Here is a 24,152-nt window from a genome sequence, read left to right on the forward strand (position 1 = left end):
GATGGTTAATTAAAAAGAATGACATAATATTATACAGAAGACATTGGCAGAAAAACACAACCATGGTGCGAAAGCCACCGTCGTCGTTACGAAAAAAAATACGACAACAAGAAAAAAACCGTCGTCTAATTAAGAGTGATACCAAAAAAAATCCACTCAAATCTCTCTCTGTTTTGTATTACTCATAATAAGACGATGATTTTATCTTGTTCACATTGTATTAAATAGCATACCACGATGATGATTAACTAACGTCGTGCTATTTGCAATAGCACCGATTTAATTACCGTTGTGGTGTGTTAATTAAAACGGCGTAAACAAGACAAAACCGTCGTCTTCACATGACGTGAGATTGAGGGACTAGTGAATTTATTCAAACCAATGAAAGGTTTGCCATTTTGAAAACGGAGTCTTGTTTCCTGACTATTTCTTTAAAAAAAAACTTTAAATGATTTTGAAAAAGGAAAGTGTGAGAAAAACCTTTGGCACGTGCAAAGAAAGTTTTCTTCTGACGTAAACTTTGGAGATTTAGAGACGAAGACGAGGAAGATGATGAGATTTAGACACACTGCGTTTGGGAACTAAGAGGAAAACTGAGAGGAAACTGAAATATTTTATCGGTTAGAGAGAACGTAAAATTTAGGCCAGGTGACAAAAAAGTATATATATATATATCCCAGAGTTCAATAACATGACAGCTTTTTTTCTTAAAAACCGCCCTAGTATGTCGTTAAACAGACGAAAAAGTAGTAGAAACCAACGTGATTAATAATAAAGCCAAACGACTTTTGGAATTCCAAAACCAATGTGGTTATTTATAGTTTTACATGACAAAAGTTTACTTTTGCTGCCGTGATATTATAAGTCAATACATCGCTTGTTTATAGCGAACCAACGTGGTTGGTATTAAAGTCAACGACTTTTAGTTTTAGGGAATCGACGTGGTTATTTCAATTTACATGACAAGATTTTACTTCTACTACGCCGCTATTTACGAAAAAAAACTACCATGGTTAGTGTGAATAACATCGCGCTCTTTACAAATAAACCCCTTAATGTAAAGATAAATTGGGGCTTTTCTTCACTTTTACTTTTCTATTAGGATTCGAACTCTAACTCAAGTTGCATACGCCCTTGGCTCTCTCTAAATCTCTGAAGGTACAGATTTGAGTGGGAGGCAATAATTTGGAAGTTGATGTGTTTGTGTCTCTCTCACCTCTCTGAAGGTCTAACATATTGATGACACAAGCATCATCAACTTTGAAAATATTGTCTTTTTCATGTTGGTGGTTCGATTGTGATGAGCAACATAGCTCCCATTGGTAAGATTTCAAAACCGATGTGGTTCTTGACAGTTTTACATGACAAAATTAGTTTACTTTTGATGACGTGATATTAAAAGTTAATACATGGCTTTTTTATAGTAAACCGACGTGGTTGGTAAAAGGTCAACAACTATTCATATTACGTACGTAACCGACGTGGTTATTTAGATTTACATGACAAAATGTTTACTTTCTCTGATGGTATATATGTTAATACGACGCTTTTTTACATATAAACCGTCGTGGTTAATTTGAATAACACCTCTCTCTTTACGAATAAACCCATGGATGTAAATATAAATTGGGACTTTTCTTCATTTTTACTTTTCTATTAGGGTTCCAGCTCTAACTCAAGTTGCATAAGCCCTTGGCTCTCTCTAAATCTCTGAAGGTTCGGATTTGAGTGGGAGGCAATAATTTGGAAGTTAATGTGTGTGTGTGTCTCTCTCTTGCCTCTCTGAAGGTCCAAAATATTGATGACACACACATCATATACTTCTAAAATATTGTCTTTCTCATGTTGGTGGTTCGATTGTAATGAGGAACATAGCTCCCACTAGTAAGATTTCATATCTCTTGAGTTTGCATTTCTTCAAAATTTAATTTAGTAAAAACGCCTACGCCTAAATTATAACGCAAACGACGGTTTTCTATATAAACCGTCGTGGTTTTACTCCGTACTTGTCATTTTGTTGATCTACCGTTGTAGGCTACTAAAATCCAGAAGGGAAAAATTACTCAAATGGTCCTCAAACTTATACCCGATTTACATTTTGGTCCCTCGATTAAATTATTCGTTCAAATGGTCCATTAACTTTATATTAATTGCTCCATTGATCCTACCATTACCTTATGTTAATGTTGCCTTCAAATGTAAGAGGTAAAACCATCCATAAACATCCTATGTTTCCCAAATAGGTGATCGGTTGATACATAGGTCATCTGGTTGATCTGATAAAAGTGTGCAATAGTCTTATTACCCCCCCAAATGTAGCATGCTGCTGCTATACTAAATTTAACAAAATGTAACGATAGAACCAAAGCGCCGAAAAATAAAGAGTTTGTGGACCATTTGAACTAATAATTTAGTTTAGGGACCAAAATGTAAATCGGATACAAATTTGATGACAATTTGAGTAATTTACCCAATCCAGAAATTAAATCTAAAATAGCAATACAAATTTAAGACGACAATATTCAAAAGAATAGTCTTATAAACAAATAGACGGCAGTATATTTCATAGGGCGTGAGAATAAAATTTTCACGATGCTATAACTAAAGAACCGTCGTAGTTTGGAAAAACAACCCGTTGCTATATTCTAAATAATTTTCCCTAGTATGTGTTTAAAACGAGGCTAGGATGGTAGAAACTCACGTGGTTCATTACAACACAATTTTTATTAAGCGCCACGGATTTTTTAATATTAGATGACGCAATTTATAGAAGAACCGTCGTGTTTAGTAAACGCGTTCTTTCACTTTCAGTTTTCACTTAGGGTTCCAAGTTGAAATAAAGTCGCATTCTTTTGGCCCTTGGTCGTCATCCTCACTTCAAGCTTTGGCTCTCTCCTCACCTCGCTTGAGGCAATAATTTGGATGTTAACGATGTATGTGTTTTGGTGTATCTCAAAGACACAAGCGCTTTATCATTAACTTTCAAAAAATTGTCTTTCTCAAATTGTCTTTATGAAAAGCTTGTCTTTCTCAAAACGCACATGTCGTCAGTTTGGATTTATAGGCAAATAGTTTGGATTTTGATATGTATGTATGTGTCTTTGTATCTCAAAGACACAAAGATACATACGTCATCAACGTGTAAAATATTGTATTTCTCACATTGGTGGTTCGATTATGATGAGGATCATAGCTTCCGTTGGTAAGATTTCATATCTCTTGGGATCTCATTTTAATTTCTCTATGACGTCGGTTTTCTATATAAACCATTGTGGTTTTTCTCAATTCTTGTCATTTTGTTGATATACCGTCGTAGGCTACCAAAATACAAGGAAAAAAAATCTAAAAAAGCAATAAAAATTAAGATGGCGGTTTATAGATAAGGGCAAGTCATACAAAACGAATTAATCGATGGTACTTTTCATAGCAGCGTGGTAAATTAATATTATACGACGCTCATTGAAGAAAACCGACGTGGTTATTACTAACTTATACGAACCGTCGTCGTGTACTAATTTCATATGTCTTGATGTGGTGAAAATATGGCGAGGATATTATTGAATTTAGACATTGTTATCTACTCTTCTGGCGTTGTGGTTCTCTACTACTCTATATGACAGTGGTGTTATAGATACCGTCGTAATACCTTCTCACATAATACGTCGATAAGTTTATCTTTACCGTACATGGCTTTAATATGGCGCTGTTTTGTAATATACCAATATGGATTCCATTAAAATTATATGACGCTGATTGAGAACAATTGGTCATATTTATTTAGGAGTTAACATGTCGACTGTTTCGATAAACCGTTGTTACTTTCTACGTTGGTGGCTTCATACTTGCTGTCGTTGTTTTTGGGGTCAGAGTTTAAGTATAAAGAAAACCTATTTAATAAGACAACGCTATTTTATTTGGGTGCATCGTGTTTTAGAAATACCCAAGTGGGACTTGATTTTTTAGGTGTTTGTGTTACTTATCCCACACAGTTTTTATTACTGTCATCTTTCTAAACACAACAACGGTATTTTGTTTTACCATTGTTGTTTTCTGGTCTTCTTTTTCCCTTTTTGTAGTAGTGACTAAGCATTGGCCAAATGCTTTCGAGCCCAACAAGGCCATATAAAGGAAGCTGTACTAAACCTCAAGACCTTGTTATTGATGGACCACGTAACCAAATCACACACAAACCCCTTGAGAATAAAACACACACACCATGAAGAGAGTAAGCAAATGTAGGGGCTTTGTTTCTTCTGGCAGCCACAAATGGGCTGGTTTGCCTTAAGGAGCAAACTGAAGAAAATATCCCTCGTATCTGAGTTCAAAGATCAGACCCCAAAATTCTTTGAAAGGATAGTAAAGCCTTAGAAAACACCTTGGTTACCTTCATCAACAGAAAATAATGGCTACTTACAGATAAATTCTTAGTGCTTATAGGTAGAATCCTAGCTTGGCATGAGAAGCACAGCATGGGAGCAAAGTTTCCATGAGTTTAGCACTAAAGAGAAAATTAAGTGTTCCTAGGGGAAAGATGGGGTATTAAGGTAGGAGAGAGAAGGGTTTTGCAGAGAGGTTTGGTTGAGAATGAGGAAAGAGAGAAAATGGTGGTTTGAGTGCTTCTCAGCCACGGCTTGGACAGAGGTTCTGTCAAGTGTTAAAGCAACTTGCCAAGAAGGAAAACTAAGGAGGAAGGAGATGAACTATGCACGAAAATTGATGGTTTTGAAAGTAAGAGAGGAAGCTCGCTCTCTGGGTTGTGGATGATTTTAGTTGGGTAGAAAGGAGGCCCTATTATAGCATTGGAAATCTTTTTCCAAGAAACCCTAATGGCTTCCATCCCATTTTTCCAAGTCTTTCCCTTCCTTTCTCCCCTCATCCCTTCAATCATCCTATTTTGGTGAAATCTACTCTGCTTCTTTGCACAAAATCAGGGATTTTGGGAGCTCAAGTCCTTTCCCGCAGTTGCCTAGTGAAGAATTCCTATTTTCAGAAATGGGTATACATGCTGGTTCGAAGGGTGGCTCCTTACGCGCCAATATCTTTTGGTCCCTTGAATGTTTTGTTTGAAAACTTGTTCCTTTCTTCCTAGCAGCCCACGTGGTCTTCCAAGCTCCTCCATGGCTTTGTCTTTCAACCAAATGCTGAAACCTTTGCTGCTTCTTACTTCTAATTGTATGGGCTTTCTAAGATGGCAAGTCAACCTACCAAACAAATGGGCTAATCTCCTCAAGTTTTGGGCTATATTGGTTAATTTTAGAGGACCATTTTGGTTGGGCTTTTTGGTTGGGATATTTTCTCTCTTGTGCTTGCCCACATTTTTGGGCCTAAGAGATGGGCTTGAGTTCAGAGGCTCCCAAGCGACCCGAAACCTCCATTTCTAAGTCCATCAATGGGCCTCATGACAACCTTAAATCCATTACCACAACCCCTCAAGCAAGCCCAGAGCATTTGAGTGGCTTGGGCCATAGACTTGTAGCGTGGTTGGGTGTGACATAACAATTTCCCGTTTGGCATGGCATGTTGCTTGACATGTTTTTTAATTATGATGCTTAACGGGATAATTAGCATGGATTTGTAGAACTAATGGATTTTTTGGGCCTCAACAGCAAACACACAAGAACACAAAGATTTATAGTGTTCGACCTTGTGCCTACATCTTCTTAGTGATTCACTCGAAAAATTTCCTAGTATGTAAAAACAATTTTTCGTTACAATAACGGGACCCTTAGCTCTCACAAGAACCCTAACTCTCTTTTCTTTCACCCTTGTTCAAACCCTTTGATTCCCTTATGAACACCCAAGAATTCCCTCTTAAATTCTCTTGTTACTCTCTCTTCTAAATTCCATGACCTCTCTTTGGCTCGGCTAATTTAACATAACCCCAAAAAGTCCTTTTTATATATAATGCATAGGACATGGGTTAAAAGTTAACTAGAAATAGGAAACTAAAACCTTCTTTAATTAGAGTTCTGGACCTCAATAAAATAGGAAGCCACGTCAAAACACGAAAAAAACACGTTCAACATGCAAACAAAATGGGTCAGAATCGGATCGATCGCTTGGAACCAGCATCGTGTAGCCCACTAGAAGAAACCCGGTTGATCTCATGGCCACGATCGATCGCCCTGCATAAACTTCCCTGCTGCCTCTTTTACTACCTGATTTCCTCTTCTTCCCGCATCTGGTGAGCCAATCTTCTTGGGGTCAATGCTGCGCATTAAAGCGTCCAGCCAATCTCGAGGTCATAGGCCACTATAGTCGTTGATTGAGTATTGGCCCAAGCAACACACTCATTAAAGCCATTAACTATCCCACACGACACATAATTGACATGATGAGCGGGATAACCGGTCTTAACAAACCTAGAAAAACCTTCTAGTATATGTTACCATAACTCTTACTTGTGATACTTAATCTCCAAACACAGAGATTGACAAACCTCTTATGTTGACAATCAAGAACAGAATCATGGGATGCACTTGAATAAGGATTGCATGAGGTTTAGGCTATAGTACTTGGAAAAACCTGGGACCTATCATTCCAGACCCTAATAGACATGTTGTTGAAGAATGGAGGAACTAAGGGGAGCCTCGTCAACAGGCTTGCATCTCAAACCTCGTGCAGTCTAACTTTGGCAAACAACACAAACTGATCGATATACACAAGCATTTGAAGTCGGTAATACAGACAAAACTCTCTCCGTAATAAACCTCATGAAATGCCCCCTCGACCAGACCAGGTACAATTAATAAAAACTCATTAAAATAACATTAATAACTAGGCAAAAAATTAATTTGGGTCTACATGATTTACCACTTTTACCACTAAAGTCTGGATTGTTTCAATTTGATCATTATTACCCTTATGGCTTTGAATTTAAACAATTTAAGAACAGTCTCCAATTTGTGTCAAACTCGAGTAACTACTAATTTATTTGTCAAGGAGAATTTCGGTACATAAAAAAAATGCTGGAAATAGAGAAAGGGAGAGGCATTTCCCTCCCCATCCCCATTCCCCAAGTTGCCTAGCCACCACCAAGTTGCCTAGCCACCCCTCTCACCACGACCACCACCAACCCTCCTCCTCCTCCTTCCCCACCACAATTAAAATTATTGAACAACAACCATTGCAAAATATTACAACCTTCCATACATTACAGAATCCAAAATTTGCCATGATACAAACTTGGAATTTGCCAAACCCATGAAAATCCCCCGAAACTAATATTTGTTGTACTGTGTTATGAACCAAGATCTGAGATTTATCGAAAATAAAATTCGCCAAGAACGTGAAATTTCCCCCAACAAATCAATAGAAATAGAAATTGGGTGGTTGATGTTTCTCTATAACTTTTTCTAAGAATTGCAGAACGAAAAAAAAATTAAGAAAAAAAGGAAAGTTTAGAGAGGGATTGATAAGAGAGAAGAAAATGGAGATGCGAAGGTTGTTGGGGGAGTGGGATCTAATAGTAAGTTCCCATTGAGCTTCTGGAAGGGTGGTTGTGGCTTCTACTTTGGGCTAGCGTTGGGGAAGGGACTGGGTGTGGTGAGTAGATATCCAAGAGGGGTGGGGCGCAGAGAACATCGAGGAGATACATGGTTTGGATGAGGGAATTGGGGTTGGGTGTTGGGTGTTGGGTGTTATTGGGGGGGGCATGAGAGAGAGAGAGAGAGAGATGACGGTGGTAGATTTGTATTGGGTTGGGGACATAGGGTCGAATGTTGTGGTTGGCGTGTGGGCTGGCAGGGGTAATGGTGCGGAGGGTTTCTCTCTCCCTTCTCTTTCTTAACTTTTCCTTTTCCTTTTTTTTTTTTAATGTTTCTTGTTTTGGACCAAAATGCTCCTCAACAAGTAACCGCAGTTACTCTAATTTGACAAAAAATGGAGAACATCTTTGAATTGCACCACATGGGTAAAAATAATCAAATTGAAACCACAAGACTTTAATAGTAAAAGTGATAAACCACATGAATCAAAAGTGAGGTTTTGCCTAATATGGAAAAGGAGTTTGAGAAATTAATCCGAGCAGTTGCCAAATGATGAAGAGAGAACTAGATAGATAGAAGAGGTCGTGTTGATTACTGGGTTAACAAAGAGATTAAGGCCCTCAGAGCAGTTTCCAACATGAGCTGAGCCCCAACGGGGGAGGGGAAACAAAAATTTGCAGCTCCAATGATGAGCCCAAGGGTTTAGGGTTTAGAATTTATCTGAACCAATTTTTCTATAAATACCAACCAATTTTTTTAAAATTTATCTGAAATTTGAAATTGAAAATTTTATCCGATTACCGAGATATGAATAGTATTGACACGTAAGAACCCGAAAATATTATCCAAACTAATTATTGTCATGAGGTAAAAAAATTTGTGAAAAAAATTAAAAAATGAATAGTAATTGCCCTTTGCCATGGCAACGAGTGGTGAAAAACGGAAAATACTATTTGCAAGGGCAACTACTATTCAAGTGAATAGTGGCTGCCCTAACTCCCCCCTTGTCATGGCTAAGGGCAAATGGGTGAGTTGCTCTTAGAGTAGTTCCACGAGGCCCCCTTGCCTCGAGTTGGGGAGTTTTGCAAAAAAAATTGGTTTCGGTGAGCCCAAGCGCTGGAATGGGTCCCACGCACCAACGGGGCTGGGCGGCCCCATTCGGCGATTCGCAGCCGGTCCAAACTGGCTGATTAAGCTTGATTGATTTTTTTGGTTGCCACGGCGCCGTTCTCTGATCTAATTTTTCCTCCAATCCACCCAGGTAGCCAATTTGCAAAATACGAAATTTTTTTTTCTATAAACATTCAACAGTTATTTTTTTAATTTATTTCAAATTTGTAATTGAAAATTTTATCCGATTATGAGATATGAATAGTATTGACACGTAGGGAACCGAAATCTCTTTATCCAAAATATTATCCAAATTAATTATTGAGGTAAAAAAAATTGTGAAAAAAAAAATTAAAAAAAAATGAATAGTAATTGCTCTTGCCATGGCAACAACGGTTGGAAACGGAAAATACTATTTGCAAGGGCAGCCACTATTCACGTGAATAGTAGTTTCCCTTGCAAAAACCAATGTTTGTTTCCATCAGTTGCCTTTTGCCATGGCAAATACTATTTATTTTTTTGTTTTTTTCACATATTTTTTTACCTAAACAATAATTTGGATAATATTTTCGGATTAGATTTTTGGTTCCTATGATCAATCTTTATTATAAAATTCCTCATAATTTGGAAAAATTTCGGATAAGATTAGGAATAAAACTTGAAAGTGAAAAAAAATATTAAATAGAAAGTGAATAATAGTTGAAAGAGATGAAAATGTATGAGGATTTGGTGTTAAAAGTAAAGAGTATTGGTTAGTATTTATAGAAAAAAATTCATTAATTTTTTAGGGTTTTTAAAAAATATTTAATTTTTTTGATTATTTTATTTGCACACACGCTGCATTCGCGCTGCCGCTGATTTGAAAAAAATCTGATCAGAGCCTAGACGCCACGCTCGCTATGGTACGTAGGTAAGCTGACTGGGCACTGGTCGTGGCGCTAATCAACTCCGCCCAAGTGCCGCTCTTGGTCTCATGTGCCGGGCAAGGCTGGGAATCACGCTTTTGGCCCAACAACCCTCCGAGCCAGCCGAATTGCTCTTAGAGCCATTCCAATAGAAGCCCAACTTCGAGGCTAGGGAAAAAATTTATGCTCAATGGTGAGCGGAGCCAGCCGAGGCCCGGTGTGTGGACCCACCGCCGCGGGCAACTTCCAGTCCAAAGCGGAGGAGTCGTGTCTCCGGCGTAGGGCTCGACGACGCGACCGTACGTTCAATGCTGCTGAGCGAAAAAAAATTTGAACTAGCATGCGTCCGGTACCTGGACCACGACGCGTAGGCCATGGCTGGAAGCATGCACTTCCTCCCGCTCCAATTTGATTCCACAAAATTTCATCAACGAACGCGCGATTTTCCAACAATAAAATTATGAAAAAAAAAAATCGAAATTTTTTTGAAAAAATACTAAAAATACATTAAAATCTGATTTTTTTCCTATAAATACCCTTCACTTTCAACACCAATTCTCATACATTTTATTCTACTTCTACAATTACTCAACATTTTTTTCACTCTTCACTCAACATTTTCATCTCTTTCACCTTGTATTTTTATTTCATTTTTATGGCTTCTTCTATTGAAACCGAAACCGGAAACCGAGGGCATGGAGCACCATGGAAGATGTTTCTTTATGTGAGGCTTGGCTCCGGATTTGTCATTGTCCCGTGATGACAGTGCAATAAGATGAAATTTTTCCATATGTGGAAAAAATTCATGCCGAATTTTGGGAAATTGGTCACAGGTGGAAATGACATTGTCAGAGTAGGTGGAAACTTCTCAACAAAGAGATGGCAAAATGGAGAGATGCCTTGACAAAAGCGATGAACTTGTATAGAAGTGGGGAGAAAATCGATTAACGAGGTAAGTATTTTGTAATTTTCGTTTTATTAAGTTTAATGTCCTAATATATATATATATATATGTTAATATTTATTGCATTTTCAATATTTTGTTAATATTTCTTGCATTTCAAATATTTTGTTAATATTTCTTGCATTTTCAATATGTTGTTAATATTACTTGCATTTCCAATTGTTTCTTCATATTTCTTGCATTTTCAATATGTTGTTAATATTTATTGCATTTCCAATTGTTTTTTTATATTTCTTGCACTTCCAATTTATTTGTAAGGTTAATTGCATTTCCATTATTTTTATTTTGTTACTTGCATATCCAATATATTTTAAATATTTATTGCATTTCCATTTTTTTGTTAAATAGCTCATTCAAGCATAGATGTGGTTCGGTGCAACTGAGGTGGCAAAAAAAGTTTCACCTATCATGAATGTTGGGAGGTGGTGAAATATTGTAAACGGCGCTTCATAATTATTCTCACGGGTCCCGACGTTAAACGAGGCGCCTCTCCGTGATTGAACGACATTGGATTCACCTCTCGATTCCCCTATGAGTGAAGACTCACCCATCCAAAAGGAACCGAGGCCCATTGGCGTAAATGGCTGTGAAAGAGCGGGTAATTCAAGCAATCAGAAATTCAAAGTTTTTGGAAATTGCAAGGCAACTAAATTGAAATGGAGCAAAACGAAACCAAGATATGGAGGTGGCAATTCAAGCCAGTGTGCGAGAAAAGGAGTATTTATGACGCAAAAATATGGAGAAGGCGGATCGAGAAACTATGGCGATGGATACAAGCCATATGTCCCCTGAAACAAAACAATATTGGAAGCTAGAGAGCGAAGGGATATTATGAGAAGAAGACTTTCAGGATGATGGGCCGAGCAACAACACGGATTGGTTAAATGATCAAAACCATTAAATTAGTTGGCATACCTTTTATGTATTTTTATTTTTCATGTTTTGTATTAAAGTTGGTGTACTTCATGTATTCTATTTTAGTAGTAGTAATTCTTAATGACTTGTATTGGATTTCTTTATTTAATAAACAAAGCATTCAATAAAAGACCATTTTATTCAACATATTCCATACATCAAACAAAACATAATTCAAAATTTTAAAAAAAAACTACAAACAAGGTACAATAATAAATAAAAAAACAACACAACCAAACCATAAGCAATAAAAAACACAACCAAACCATAAGTAAATAAAACATAACCAAAGCATCTATACTCCATCATTCATCTTCATTCCCGCTCACCGCCCATAGATGCTCCATGAAGTCAAGTTGACGCCTTTCATGAATATACGAAGATTGCATCTTTGTATATCGATCTATCATCCGGGTCATGAAACGATCGTCCCTCATGAGCAGGTTCCGGCTCAAACGGTTCTCCACTTGGCCCATGGGCCTTTCATAAATCCGGGTCAAGGCCGTGTTCATTGGATCCGGTTCGTAGACCTCTCTAGCATCATAATCATACTCATCCTCCACAATCATATTATGGAGGATAATGCAAGTCATCATAATGCTTCGGAGGATCTCTTCATCAAACATACGGGCCGCACCTCGAACAATCAACCACCGAGCTTGAAGGATGCCAAAACACCTTTCGACATCTTTCCTGTATCCCATGTTGATAGGTAGCAAATAATTTTTATGCTTCTGGGATCGGGGATTCGGAATGGATTTGACAAATATGGTCCATCTTGGGTACATACCGTCAGCTAGATAATACCCCATCTAGTAGACTATATTGTTGACTTGATAGGTAATATTGGGGCCTTGGCCTCTCAAAACATCGTTGAAGACCGGAGATTGACCAAGGACGTTGAGCAAGACGCGTTGAGGTCATTTTGGGCTCCGGCAACTCCGAAGAAGGCATGCCAAACCCATGTGTCGAAAGCCAGCGGCTTAATACCCCATCTAGTATGATTGACTTTTTTGCCTTTTCTATTTCCGTAATCACCTTGCAAGGCAGTTGGGCAATTCTTCCATTGCCAATGCATGCAGTCAATGCTACCAATCATTCCTGGAAATCCTCGAGCTTCGGCTTTTTGTAGAAGCCGTTGGAGGTTCCCGGGAGTAGGTCTACGCAGGTAGTCCCTAGTGTACAGATTTTCAACTGCATCACAAAATCTTACCAAAGCCTCCAACGTGGTGGACTTCCCCATTCGGGCAACCTCATCCACCTGATCAGCAGATGCTCCATCGCCAACATTCGTATAACAGCTATAAGCTTTTGCTCCAGAAGAAGCCCCAAAACCCCAGCATCACACTTTTGAACAAAGTATGCATCATAATTGCAAATATCATGCATGACTTTATTAAACAAATGGGGTTGCATTCTAGATCGCCTGCCAAAATCAACATCAGAGTACAAAGCAGTTGGGATAAAATAATCTTCCAAAAGATTCTTACTCTCGAAAATACCTATGTATGTTCACATAAGCGACGGCCGACTTACGAACCACGGTGGCGACCTTGGTTTTCTTCCTCTTCCATTGCCACTGCTATGAGAACTTGTTCATCGACTTGCTCTGCAACTCATTGATTTCATCGGCTCTACGGTTTCCCTTTCTTTCTCGCTCTTGCCTCTCCAAGCATCTCCTATATTTTCCATTGAGAATGAATGGAGTATGAATTCTAAACTCTAAGAAATGAAAATATAGAAAGATGTGGTGTGGGAGGTATGGGTGGAGAGCCTCTGGTTTTATAGAAAAATTTGGAAGATAGAGATGCACTGCGTGGCGATTCATTAGATAAAAATCTTATCTGAAATTTAAAATTCAATCGAAATTTGAATAAATTTATCGAAATTCGATTTTTAAAATTCATCAAAATTTGAACCCAAATTTATCGAAATTTAGACCCAAATTTATCCAAAAATTTGAATTTTGAAATTCATCCAAAATTTGAACCTAAAATTTATAAATTTAAATTTTGAAATTCATCCAAAATTTGAACCCAAAATCTTATCAAATTTTATCCGATTATGAATAGTCTAATGACACGTACAAACCAAAATCTTATATGAAAATATTATCCAAATTAATTATTGAGGTAAAAAAATTTGTGAATAAAACAAAAAATGAATAATCGCTATAGCACATGTGGGTGGAAACACATACTATTTATCCAAGGGCAGCCACTATTCACGTGAATAGTGGCTGCCCTAGCTCCCCCTTGCTTGCCATGGCTAAGGGCAAATGGGTGGAGTTGCTCTTACATATGTTCCTTTTGGTGGAATACATATATAACAAGAATTAACACTAAAATTTTCCGCAGAATTTCCAGAGCATCTCCCAAATTGACAAAATCGAATTTAATACAATACTAAATAAACTAGGTAATATTAATTTACCCTGAACAAGATTACAATACACTACATGCTGCCCAAATAATATATTAAGCAGGTGCTTCATTATAAATCAAGGATAAACCTCAATGAGAGACCTTAAACCCAAACAGGGAGTAATCTTATAGTGGCTGAAACCTGCGTCAGAAAAGAGCATAGCCCATTCTTTCTCATTCCTTTCTTTTCCTGTAGCCAAGACCATCATCTCCATATCGAAGAAAAGTTGTGTTTCCCCAGATTCCTTATCTGTATTCTTGTTCTCCACCGTCATATCTACGATAATCACCTTGCCTTTCTTGCCATCTCTTGTAATTGCCTCTTTACATCGCTCAAGTATTTTCACGCATTCTTCATCACTCCAGTCATGCAATATCCACTGTTTGTCATACACAATCACCAAACAAAATTATAAATGGAAATCTGTATTTAACAATATAATATCACTAAGGATGAGATGATTTACCTTCAAAAAAATAGCATCGGCCCCAGGAATAGCCTCAAACATGTCCCCTGCAACATATTCCAAGTTGTTACTCCCTTTTAGGTCAGCAACTACATGAGGGAGATCAAGTACAGTGCATTTCATATGAGGGAAGGCGGCAGCAATGGACTTGGCCACGGTTCCGGTCCCACCGCCCACGTCAACCAACGAATCCACTCCTTGAAACACCCCCTTGCAGTCATCAATCATCAAGCTTGAGATCAACCGGGCATCGCTAGCCATGGCCTCATTGAAAAAATGTGCAAGAGTCGTGTCCTGGTTCCCATAATCCCAAAATGTCATCCCATGCGCCACATGAAACGGGGTAGGATTGTCATTTTGGAACCAAGTCGTCAAATACTGCCATGGATCAGTTAAGATGGGATTGAGCATGGCAAGTAAGAAGGGCCTTGCGCTCATGGGATTGTCTTTCAGGAGGAGTGCTGGAGGCGTCTGTTAGTACATAACCTTGTTCGCCGCCATTCAGACTTTCGCTGGCAAAGAAGCCGGAGTGGACTAAGATTCGAATGAGGCGTGGGATGAAATGAGCTTTTGTTGGGGAAATTGGTAGGGCGGAGACAAGTTCGGAAAGAGTCATGGGTTGGCCATGTTTTTGGATGACATCTGGGATATCTAATTGAACTGCACATTTGAGGGACATAGAATTTATGAAGCTAAAAGTGTGGTTCCAAATGTGGGCTTGTGCTTTGAGTAGCTCATGACTTGCTCTCACGTCACTACCCATGCCTTGCTATTGGCTCAAGATGTGGTGAGAATTAAGATTGATGCACATCTCTTTATATAAGTGTGTGGAGTGGAAGGGAGCCAGAGGAGCTTAATGCCATAAAGGAGAGATATATTTGGAAATTGGGATACCCATGTTTTCCACGTGAACAAACCAATCCACGAGTTAGACATGTTAACTGGCTCTTGTATTTGATGGGCGACTCTATTTTTTACCTTCTACTGTATGCAATTACTGTTATGTAAACTCTTACAGCAAATAAATAACAATGATTCACGGGTAAAATGTGGTTTGTGCACGCAAGACAGTAATTGAAAACTGGCAAATATTGCTGGGGTCTGGAGAGCAACGGAATTATAAAACTAAACTAATCCACACAACATGAATCATGTAAAAGTCATTCATCTTTACACGCAAGTAGCGATTCTTCTTCTCTTTTTCTTTTTTCAATTAGCTTTTGCTATAAGTCAATCAGTGTGTGATGGTCTCTTGTTACTCCAGCACAACTTCTACATGCGATATTTATGAAAGATATTTAAATTCTTTTGCACAACTGGGAAAGCACTATATCGGATGAATGATTTTTGAGCATGGAATTAATAATGGGAGCTATACATTAACATATCTGCCACACGCTTATCTCGAGTTTGAAAATATAAGTTCTTTGTGTCATTAACCCTTAATCAATTGTATATCTCTAAACACAAAATGTGTTAAAACTGATTATCACTTATTAGATGATATTTGGTCGCTAAGCATTCGGTCATTGTCTAGCAACTCATTACAAAGGAAAACATAACTAAATTTTGATTGAAATAGATAAAGAAATTTGTCGTAGTGGTGTCCTTACCAAATAAGTTGATGGGTGATTTATAGTAGTCAATGACATGAAATAGGCTCTTTAGCTCAACGGTTTTGTCCTATCTTCTCCCTCTTTACTTCTCTTTATAATCACAATAATCTCACAATCAATTCTTCAATAAAATCCGCTAGCAATTCTCTTGACACTTGGCTTGAACTTGGACAAATATATATCTTCATCTTTTGGCTTTTCCAACTTCCTACAAAAGATAAATTCACCTAATAAGTTCACCAAATTAAATACATAACATTCATAAATCCAATTGGTGAGAATGATGACAGGACCCACCCCAAATTTTTCACAAAACCCGAGACGAATCCTGCGGAGACCCCAGCATCACACCCATGCTGGTTTCACTCCTTAAACAAGTAACCTCCTTCTTTAAGAGGAGTAAGGGCATGAGACTTTCTGCCGAAAATTCGGCAGAATCATAATTTGAACATTTCCCAAAATTTCCACCTGCACATAACGCATTTAATAACCACAACAGTACGCACAATGTAATAACCTGCAATTCAACTAATTGGCCTCCGGCCTTCAAATATTCCCAAAAAGATCTGCCAACAAAGTCTTTAGATAAAAATTTCCTGAAACATGGCAAGAACAAGCTCAAACACACTTATAATTGCCGAAAGCAAAACTCACCACTAACTTTCCCCAATCCAACAAACGAGGTTTTAACATGCATCAATTATCATCTATAAATTATCACCATTTATTCCAGGGCCTCAGCCCATTATATTACACACTTTATTCAATAGTACACCTACACAACCCTCCCTTAGCCAACCGGGATTACGAACAAAAATATAAACATACCTCGAATTCAAACGAGTTTCGGGGCCAACAACAAGGTCCGCATCACACTCAACAAAACACATAATTAGAGTTTAACCCGTGGCTGCGCCTAGTTACTTCGTGTGCCTACGCACCCTTTCTTGAGGGATCAAGCCACACGTAGTTCTTTCATATCAACGGTCACATCTCCGATAATATACAATTAATTAAAGCAGAACCAACAAATACATTTCAAATTTATCACCAATCAATTTCCCACTAAACACAATGAACACATTCTCAAACTCTTCCTTTACATCAAATCAACCTGCTACCATACCTATCCAAGGCGTATGTTGCGAACATCTCCCAAACTGCGTAAACATTTATACATGTACAAGGTCCTCTCAAAGGACAATCTCACGATTTCAATCCCGAATCAAAAACCACATATACACATATATAACACACACCTCTCATCATCATCATGTACCAAGGAAACAATCCAACAGGGGATCGTTTGACTAGTCCACATGGCAGAGCAATCCCTCAATTCACCATGCGTCTAGGGAACGAGCCGTCCAACTGGGGGGAACTAACTCCGGCGACGGGACGAAGAATCAAGAAATGCGCGTAAACATATAGATCATACTGCAGACTACCCACAAGGTCTCTGTAACACCCCGTTAAGGTATGCCCGGGTATCAACACATTCACAGATCCATATCCATTTCCATGTATCAGTATCCAAAGGGAGGTACATGTGATGCTGCACATCATGTCTGGGAAACAATCAGAAGGGGATTGTTGACTAGCTCACAATTATCCGCCCTCAAGCGGCCATGTGGCTGAGAGCAGCCGTCCAATCTGAGGGACTAACTCTTAGCTAGTCGCGGTAGCCGATAAAATCAAAGCTTGCGCCTGAAAGCCAATCCTACACGCGCAGACTACCACCCCTCAGGGTCCACGGCAACATCTCGTCAAGGATGCCCCGTATTTCAACATATCCAAACCATATCATAATATTCCCGGCATCCCACAATTCCAGGATCCGTAACCAAGAAAGCCCACACGCCAAACACGCACGTGTGTGAATAGTAACTGGGAAGGGTCGTATGATGGTGGAGTTCGTAACCCTTATCACAACATTATAAAATGATATTTTCTTCCTTAATTCAATTGTGCCAAACCTCTATATCTTTCGGATATATCATAATTCTAAATCAGATAAAAACACATTGAAATATTAACACTTCCTTTCCAAGGCATCGTATTAAGAAGACATCCGAAGGCCTCGGGCAAACTCCGACGGGCCTGGGCAAAATAAATCTCAAACATAAAACCCATAACCGAAGAGGTATTCAAGATAGTGCGTATAGCACTTCAAACTGACAATCTATACTCTTTTCATACCTTTCTAAATACATACAAAATATATATATATATATATATTAATTTCTAATATTGTAAGCACCTCAACGACAATTCACAGGGTGGCACTTATAGTGCCCTCAAGCATCTTTATAAAATAATAATATATATATAAATATAATCCACTATTGCATCAACCTCAACCCCAAAATATAACATCCAATAAACCCCCAATTTATCACCATAAATTGATATCCTAATCCCACATAATCAATATCACTCAACAACTCTCAAGACCTGTCACTAGGGTCATTATAATCTTCCTAGGAAGGTAACACTACCCAGGAAGTCTCACGGTCAACCCAGGGTCAAACTACCCAGTCTCGGTTAAACGGGCCCCCGGGTCCACGACCTTCAATTTCTGATCCAACAGTTCCTATAAGTCCTACAAGGTCTAGGACACACGTTCTCCAAGTTTAATCCGGATCGGACGATCGAACGGTACTAAAACCCTAACCCTAGGGTTGGCTTATCCGGAGTATCCGGGACTCCGTTTTACGATCCGTCGAATCCTATACGATCCTAGTACTGCCTAGATCAACATATTATAATCTCAGGACCATCCAACGGTCCAAACCTAACAAACCCGGAAAATACGCAATATGCGATATCCGTTCGAACCCTAGCGATATCCAAATTGAAATCCGAGCACACCTACGCGCTTGTGACATCGAGAGGATCGCAGTGGGACAAAAATGCCCCTCAGCTACAGTGCCCACACACCGCCACATGCGCCGGCAACGCGTGGGTGTCCAAAGCGATATCGCATCGCTGGAAAATCTTAGAATCTCGTGCCAAGACTCCTACCCTAGGTAATACACCTAATTTGGAGTCACTTTTGTTCTTGGGCATACCCCAAAAACTGACCGGAAGTGGCCGGAATCTCATCCCGAAATCCGGCCGAAATCCAATTCGAAGATCAGACATCCTACGCTCAAAATCATGCAATCCTACCCAACCATCAGCTAGATCATGAAAAATAGGTAGAAATTCATACCTTATACGTCCAATTTGGTGGAGAAATGAGAGAGAACGAGCGATTTGAAAATTCGGGAAAAACCGCCGGATTTTCTGCAGTTTCAGGCCAAACTCGCAGCTGCTGGTGACGGAGCTTGGCTGGGGTTGGAAGCGGAAGACCAGCCGGTCATTTTGAGACCAATACCACCTCGAATGGTGGCCGGAGGAAGCGGTGGCGGCGGAAAAACCGCCGCTGCTGCTTTGACAGGGAGGAGAGAGGCTGCGCGGGGAGAGAGAGAGAGAGGGTTTTCAGATTTTATTAAAAACCCATTTCAAAATATTTACAATTATGCCACTGAAGGTATTTTGATCGTATCTCTCTCGTCACAACTCCGATTCGAGCCCACCTACGTGTCTACGGACTCATCTCCCCGTGCTCTACGCAACGGTACTGTTGAAATTTCCAAATTCCATCCCGATCAAAAAGTCAACTCTAAACCTCACAAAATAATCTAAGGGCAAAATGGTCCTTTTATCTGAATAAATTAATATGCACCAATTTATTTAGAACCGGGTCCTTACAAATGAAATGTAACAGCAAGTGAAATTATCTTTATTAATCCAAATTTATATCATAAAGTCTTCAAAATAATATTTAAAAAAATGTAATTTGAGACCCTCATCACAACCCCCAACCAACTTATTGCTAGTCCCTAGCAATCCAAGCAACTAAAAGAAACTCAATTTTAAGCAAAAATGACAAAACAAAATAAATAAAAACAACTAAAACAGCTAAGCCACTTTCGCAGGATACGAATTGCATTTAGCGTATGCAACAAGCCTTTAAACCTTTAGGTTACCCATAAAGGACGAGTTATAGTCTCGTGAGGGTTTCAGGGATGACACCCACAAACATCAAGTGTGAGGCTAGCACAATTATTCAGAAACATGAAATAAAAAAATAAACTTCGAAAAATAGTTTCAACACTGTCACCAACAAAAAGGACAAAAACACAAAGTTTGAATTTTCGTTTCATGAACAACGTTAAAAGAGAGAACACTTATTTAACATTTCAAGTTAATCCCACCACGAAGTCCAAATCATTTATAATTAGCGAGTAAACTTTTCACATGTTTCCTTCGGTGTAAACTGAACCAACACAATTGAATGCCATTAGCTAAATTCTAAACTATGAACACTATGATTATCTTCATCATTTTGGGGCACTTCTAATTCATTATTATTATTGTTCTCAGCCATTTGTGATGAAGTTTGGTTAAATTGAGGTCTCTTTGTAAATCTACCAAACTTATCACAATATCTCATAAACAAAATAAAGAAGCAACAAATAAAAAGATAAATAAACTAAACTAAACTAAATTTTTTTCTTTTTTAAAAAGCTAAGACAAAAGCAAACAAAAAACACAATAATTAATACAAAATTTTAAATTTTAAATTTTTTAAAAATAAATAACATAAATGAAAAATTGTGTTTGATAAGCCTTACCGGATTAGCTTTGGAAACTCAAACCTCAAACCTTAACAATCAATTTCTTTGTGCTACTTTTCGCTCCACCGCTCCTCTACAACAGTGCCAAAAACTTGTTGCGTCTACTCAAGTGCACGTAGTAATAATCTTGGAAGTCCAAGTAATTGTTGTTGTTGGATCAGCTACACCAAAATTGATTCAGCTACATCCTCAACTTGTGATATTCGCCAAATGCACGAGCTGTTCTGTAGTATAGCATATGCAAGTGCGAGGTCAATCCCATGAGGATTGATGATAGATTGATTCAATTCGATTCCATGTACAAAATAGAAATTGGGTGTTTTGATTAGGTAAGGAAAACATAAACTAAATTTAAACGACAAAAGTAAACATGTAAAGAAAAGATAAAATAACTAACTCAAGCAAATCAGTTAACAAGTTCAATTCAAATTCACGGATTGATTCTAGCTAAAGTATGATTAAGCCATGGTGTCTAATCCTAACCTTGTATTCCTAATTCCCTAATTTGATCCTCTGTTGTCGAACCTAAATTAAGCTTAGAAATCCATTAAGCATAGAAGAATTTTTTAGACAACCAAGTATGAATCTAATCCTTGTTGTCGAGTGTCCATACATACTCTTCCTATTCATAGTTCAATTCGAATTAAAGCATATGGTGTCTACTCTACTCTTAATTCCAACCAAGATAGCTAACATACAAGTTTTAATGGTGATCAATCATTCAAACAAGCATATTAACTTATAAGCTAATGAATAAGAACAAGAACCACACTTGAAACTTGGAAATTAATCAAACTTGAAAACTTAAAATAAGGAATTACATTAGAATGAAAAATAAATTACTACTCAGAAAACATAAAGGAAAATTTAGCAAAAGGGTTTTATTACAACAATTGAGAACTAAAATGAAAACTAAGAGAATTTGAGGGAGAGAATGGAGAGGAGCTATAGAGAGATGTTTGAGAGCTCCCCCCCTTGGGGTGTGTTTGAGATCTAGGAGAATTTGAGGAAGAGAAGGGAGAGGAGCACAATTCTTATATGCTAATTCAACCCCATGAAAGAAACCCAATAATTCTTTTTTTATTCTTGATTATATATCACATGCACCAGCTCAAAATGTAGATTGATAAGAATTGATAAAGCACTCTGATTGAGCATCCTCTAATCGGTACTACTAGCTACTGCCGAAATAACATACGCCTTAAAATCTCTAATAAAAGAACCCAGATCAACAATATATCCAAGTTTGCTGCAGAATTTACATGTCAACAAACTTAGGACAAATCCAGTGTCGCTTGTTAAACTAATAAAAAACAAAGTTTTTAAACCCAAGTCTAATATATGCTCTATTTGAAAGCACATATCTTTTTGGAATCCTAGAAAAGAAAAGAAGCCCTGATCAACATAATGCATAAAATTTAGAATCTCATTCTCTTTTCTTTATCACGGCTTTCTCAGCTAGCAAACAAAAAAATCATACATTCAAAACTAAGAAAGAGAAACAAAAATAAAGCACAATAAACAAAAAAATCTGTGAACTTACCTGCCATTTTTCTCTCCACCAGATGTAGAACAAACCCAAGAAATTGATGTCAGAGTACAATCTTTAGAAGCAAATTCAAGTGCTGCAACCAAACCCACCACAAAAATATCACAACCCCAAAAGCTCCTCCACGAAACCCCCAACGACTCACCAAGACAAAAATTATTTTAGAGAGAGAGGGAGCTGTAGAGAGAGAAGGCAAGAGTTCCTAGAGGGGTTTATCAACCATTGACGGACGCTACCCGACTAGAAAGACCTACTAAAATTTGAAGTTTTCTCATGCATCATCATGGCAAACTATAATAAGAATATACAGACAATAGGAACAGGAATATACCTTTTTTCTTTCACTAACTCTGGTTTTAAAAGCTTACAAAGTAGCCCCTAAAATCAAACTTGAAAACTTAGAAATTAAACCAAACTAATTACACTAACAGCTAGAGCATGATGAGGAGATGGATATCCATACCTCACTTGAACCTTTCGAAGCTCGCCGCGGCTCAGGGAGGAGCAGGGGTGGCTGGGCTTTAGCCCTGACAGAAGCGCTGGCCTTGGTCGGAGCTTCTGAGAGAGAAAGAAGTAGTGATGGAGGAGAGAGAAGAAAGAGCGAGTTTGAGAGGAACTGGAATAAAAATAAGAGGGAGAGGGGACTGAAAAAATTGAGAGGAATATGGAAGTTAGGGCGAGAGTTTGAGAGGGACTGAAAAAATTGAGAAGGAGATGGAAATTAGGGCGAGAGTTTGAGAGGGACTTAAAAAATTGAGAGGGAGATGAAATCTAGGGAGAGAGTTTGAGAGGGAGAGCGTGAAAATTTTTGGACTAGCGTTGACTACCCTTTAGGCATCTGTGGCCTTTAAAAAAAAATAATGTCCCTTTAAAAAAAAAAAAAAGGCAAATCACTTTAGGCATCTATGATTATGAGAGATGATGCTAAAGGGAATCAAAGACATCGTCATAAAAAACCAAAAATTCGTACTAATGTCTTTGTACCTGTTTAGTATCGTTATTTCTAAAATCGATGACTAATGTATTACTAGCATCGATTTTCCATTTTACGATGCCTATGTAGTGTTGCTAAAAGTGAAATTTGGCATAGTGTCTTCTCATCTCCATCTTTACTTCTCTTCGTAATCACAATAATCCCACGATCAATTCTTCAATAAAATTTGCGAACAATTCTCTTCACACTTGGCTTGAACTTGGACAAATATGTATCTTCACACTACTAGAAAATAACCCTTGCGCTACCAAATTTTGCGTGACGAAAAATTATTCGTCACTCAAAGTCAATTTGTGCGCGATTTAAGTCAAAACTTCGTCTCTAAAAACCTTGCATGACCAACTTTTGGGTGACGAAAAATAATTCGGCGCACAAAGTGACTTTTATGCGCGACCAACTTTTGCGCGATGATAAAACGTCACGTCGCGCAAAGTCTTAAGCGACCAAATTTTACGCGACCAAAAAACATTTGTCGCAAAGTCGGCGCTTATACGCGCGGAATATAAATTCGTGCAAAGCGTAGCGCATCTGACTTGATTTAAAAACAATTAGTCGCTCAAAGCTACTTTGAGCGATGAAACAACAAAACTTCGTTGCGCAAAGTCCTTATAAAATTAAAAAAAAAAATTTAAATCTTTGTTAGAAAAATATATTATTGTTGTTTGGATTGGGTTTTTGTTAGAAAATATATTTTTTAAATTGACGATCGAATTAGTTCATTGTATTCATATAGGGTCAAAGAGTGTAGCTATAAAAAATCATCAAAATCGGAGTTCAAATAACTGTTAAATCATGATTTTTCATTTATAACCGTCGAAAAGTTATGTCTGATTACTTGATATCTGAATGTTCATTTTTTTCGATTTTTGGCATATATGATCTCGAAGTATAAACAAACAAGTTTGACGGTTCGATCGTTCAAACTAGTTTCGTAGAATGTGTATGCCATCAAAACAATATATTCACTAACAATTAAGAGTTTATTTATACTTTTGTTAAATATAACATAAGATTCTGTGGTATCCACTAGTGTAAAT

General features: G+C 38.0%; 1 protein-coding gene and 2 long non-coding RNA genes across 3 annotated transcripts; all 3 read right to left on the bottom strand.

The window, feature by feature from the left end:
* Positions 1-13,774: 13,774 nt before the first annotated feature.
* On the bottom strand, positions 13,775-15,422 carry LOC103343250 (putative O-methyltransferase 3). Its single transcript, XM_008246915.3, is given in 3 exon segments — positions 13,775-14,184; positions 14,272-14,730; positions 14,732-15,422. Coding segments are annotated over 3 exon segments (1,065 nt in total). The 5' UTR covers positions 15,035-15,422; the 3' UTR covers positions 13,775-13,881.
* A 975-nt stretch (positions 15,423-16,397) lies between these two features.
* Positions 16,398-16,808, bottom strand: LOC148917791 (uncharacterized). Its single transcript, XR_016126225.1, has 2 exons — positions 16,716-16,808; positions 16,398-16,483 (listed from the first exon to the last, which is right to left on the bottom strand). It is a non-coding gene; the product is annotated as an uncharacterized LOC148917791 (long non-coding RNA).
* Positions 16,809-17,810: 1,002 nt separating this feature from the next.
* LOC148917792 (uncharacterized) lies at positions 17,811-22,932 on the bottom strand. The gene is made up of 4 exons (XR_016126349.1): positions 22,585-22,932; positions 22,453-22,499; positions 22,116-22,197; positions 17,811-20,796 (listed from the first exon to the last, which is right to left on the bottom strand). It is a non-coding gene; the product is annotated as an uncharacterized LOC148917792 (long non-coding RNA).
* Positions 22,933-24,152: the final 1,220 nt, after the last annotated feature.

Source organism: Prunus mume, linkage group LG4 (genome assembly GCF_029339155.1).
Source record: "Prunus mume cultivar Tortuosa linkage group LG4, ASM2933915v1, whole genome shotgun sequence".
Taxonomy (NCBI): Eukaryota; Viridiplantae; Streptophyta; class Magnoliopsida; order Rosales; family Rosaceae; genus Prunus; species Prunus mume.